The 2550-nt window shown below is 34.2% G+C and overlaps 1 protein-coding gene across 2 annotated transcripts; it reads right to left on the reverse strand.

Annotated features, from left to right (window-relative positions):
* Positions 1 to 387: 387 nt before the first annotated feature.
* On the reverse strand, positions 388 to 2238 carry LOC109800910 (transcription factor bHLH18). Of its 2 annotated transcripts, XM_020361832.3 has the most exons (5): positions 2129 to 2238; positions 1966 to 2014; positions 1370 to 1840; positions 832 to 1227; positions 388 to 654 (listed from the first exon to the last, which is right to left on the reverse strand). In XM_020361832.3, the coding sequence occupies exons 2-5, from the start codon at positions 2008 to 2010 to the stop codon at positions 580 to 582; spliced, it is 987 nt and encodes a 328-aa protein (XP_020217421.1). In that variant the 5' UTR covers positions 2011 to 2014; positions 2129 to 2238; the 3' UTR covers positions 388 to 579. The 2 variants fall into 2 exon arrangements, with proteins under 2 accessions (XP_020217421.1, XP_082923082.1); XM_083066956.1 differs by having other exon boundaries at positions 1966 to 2181.
* Positions 2239 to 2550: the final 312 nt, after the last annotated feature.

Below are 2550 nucleotides of genomic sequence, written 5' to 3' on the forward strand. Positions count from 1 at the left end.
TATTTTAATTATAAATAATAAATTAATTTTTTCTTAATTATAAACATTAATCATTAATTTTTTTAAATTATTTAACATTTTTTTTTTCATACTCTTAATTTATTGTTAGTTTTTTTTATAATACATTTATTTATAATTAATATTAAATATAAAAATCACTTAAAATAATTGTATATTAAAAATAATATTTATATTTATATTTAAATTATTTTAAAATAATTAACTTAATTATTTTTTTGATTATTATTTTACGTTATTTATAATTAAGATAAAGTAGTATTAATTCCAGTACGTACTGCCTACTACCTACCCTTCGTTGGAACAATATTCTGCTCAGTAATTTTTAATGATCTTAAAATAAATGGTTTTCAAGATGAGTCAAATCTCAGTTTCCAATGTACCTCACCTCTTTTAATTCGTGCTGATTACCTCAACAACCCTATAATGCATCTCGAAACAATTTATTTTCACACCACTCATTTTTTTCCACGTGGCTTACTGCTGAGAAGATGAGCATTAAGTGACAGCATAATTTAATGCATTAAAGTGAGGACTAAAATAACACCATACACCTGTAAGCTACATAAATTGCATCAATCCCACTCGAAGGTTTCTAGCCAACTCCTTCACGCTCAGCCCAAACTCTTGCTCCATCTGCATTTGCAGCAGAACAAATCAGACCCAACGTGCAATGCAACAAATCAAAATGGAAAATCCCCTTGCACACTATTTCTATATGTTATTCTGTGTAGGGGTGGTAAAATAAATAAAACTAAGTTCCGGATAACAGCACCAAGTATAGTGATTAATGACAGCAATGTAACAAGGTACCTCTGCTACGATGGTTATGTCCAATTTGGAGGTCCCGAAAAGCAAGATACTGCTATTCATGACTGATAGGTGAAGATTCTCAACCTCTTTGAGTATGTTCATGAAGAGTCCCCTTTGTTTGTCACAGTGGATTCGGATCAGCACGTGCTTCTCTGACACCCTTGCCTCAACTTCCGGAAGTGATGATGCATTTGTTTTTGAGGGGCCATAGGAGTTTCCGTCACCAGAATTTGATGAGGTGTCTGAGACATCTTCATCCCAAGATAACTTAGATTTCTCAACATATACCATGGACTCTACCCTCTTCCTTTTGTTCTGCTCTTCCAATAGCTTCACTTGCTCTTGCAGCTCTTTCACGTGCTTTATAGCGTCCCCTAGCACCGAGGCCTTGTCCATCTGCACGTACCCCTTAACTAATTAGCACCGGCCATCATGTCAAAAACAAAATCACCTTTAAGATTATGAAGATGCTAGATCTCCAACACATGTTATTTATGTGTTTTTAACAATGATTGTAAAAATAGAAAAGAAAGTAAACCTTTTTGAGGCCTGGAATAAGGGCTGAAAGAGCTATGAACTGCTGGCTAATCTTTTCTCTCCTCTTTCTCTCAGCAATTATATGATCTCTGGCATGGAGAGGAGATCTGGACAAAGAGACGGAGTTGTTGTTTTTTGGTTCCTTATTTTGATTTCTCGCAACCTTGCCATCTTTTGGCTTCATGGTAGTGGAGTCAATGTTCAGTACTGGTGCTGGATTCACAACATTGTCAAAGGAAAGAATGTAGGAGAGAGAAGAATCGTTCTTTTGTGAGAGATACTCGGTGTTAGCAGAGTTTGAAGTGCCAGTTTTGAGTGTGTTTGCTGGACTCTCTCCAAAGATTTTATTTTTATCATCTTGAGAGGAATTGCTCATGGTGCTGGAGTGTTGCAAGTTCTCCTCTTGTGGGAAATTTGCATCAACCTCGTTTGTGTCGGTGTGATTCACGAAGTTGTTGTAGTGCTCTGGTTCCTGAGAAAGAGAAAACATATAACAAGAATTCTCTATATTTACAATTTACAAAACCATTGCAAACAAAAGCTAGCGTAGTTGAAAGTGGAAAGTTGAAAACACATAGGGTGTGTGTTGTGTTTTACCCAATCACACAACCAACTTGTCCACGATTCTTCCGTTGTTGTCATTTTGCTGCAAATTTATAAGAAAGCTTAGGATCGATGTTCCCGAATGAAAAGAAAAACCAGCAATATATTCTATCGAATATATTCTTCAAAACTGAATGAAATGACATGGATGCCGTACCCTCAACGACAGCGGGATTCCTCGGCGTGTCTGAGAGAAGTTGTCTCGTTTAATTATCCTTTATAGAAGAAGAGTAACCGCTACTTCGTCAATAATATTCTTAACGCCTGAAATTTTATCTTAATTTTAGCACGTACCACACATGCTTTATTATTATATGGTTCGATACTTTTGGACTACTCTTTTGCTTACTAACTTTTGATTATTATTATTTTTCACTGTAAAAGATTACAACCAACATAATAAAGATCTTAACTTAACTTTTCTTTTTTATACAATTTTTCTTCATTTCATCATTTAACCAATTAATACATCCATGAAAGAAAAATATAATATAATTGAAGAACAAAATCTTCTGATAAAAAGTGAAAATCAACAAGACTTAAACAAACATTAGTTATTGGTCAAATTTTTAACTTTTC

Source organism: Cajanus cajan, chromosome 11, assembly GCF_000230855.2.
Source record: "Cajanus cajan strain Asha chromosome 11, NIPB_CcT2T_4, whole genome shotgun sequence".
Lineage (NCBI taxonomy): Eukaryota > Viridiplantae > Streptophyta > Magnoliopsida > Fabales > Fabaceae > Cajanus > Cajanus cajan.

Bases quoted from the DNA above. Each gene is read 5' to 3' on its own strand.
- LOC109800910 (XM_020361832.3), bottom strand. From the start codon at position 2,010: ATGACAACAACGGAAGAATCGTGGACAAGTTGGTTGTGTGATTGG. The intron at 1,228-1,369 runs GTTTACTTTCTT...GGGTACGTGCAG, and splicing joins TTATTCCAGGCCTCAAAAAG to ATGGACAAGGCCTCGGTGCT. The intron at 655-831 runs GTACCTTGTTAC...CTGCAAATGCAG, and splicing joins ACATAACCATCGTAGCAGAG to ATGGAGCAAGAGTTTGGGCT.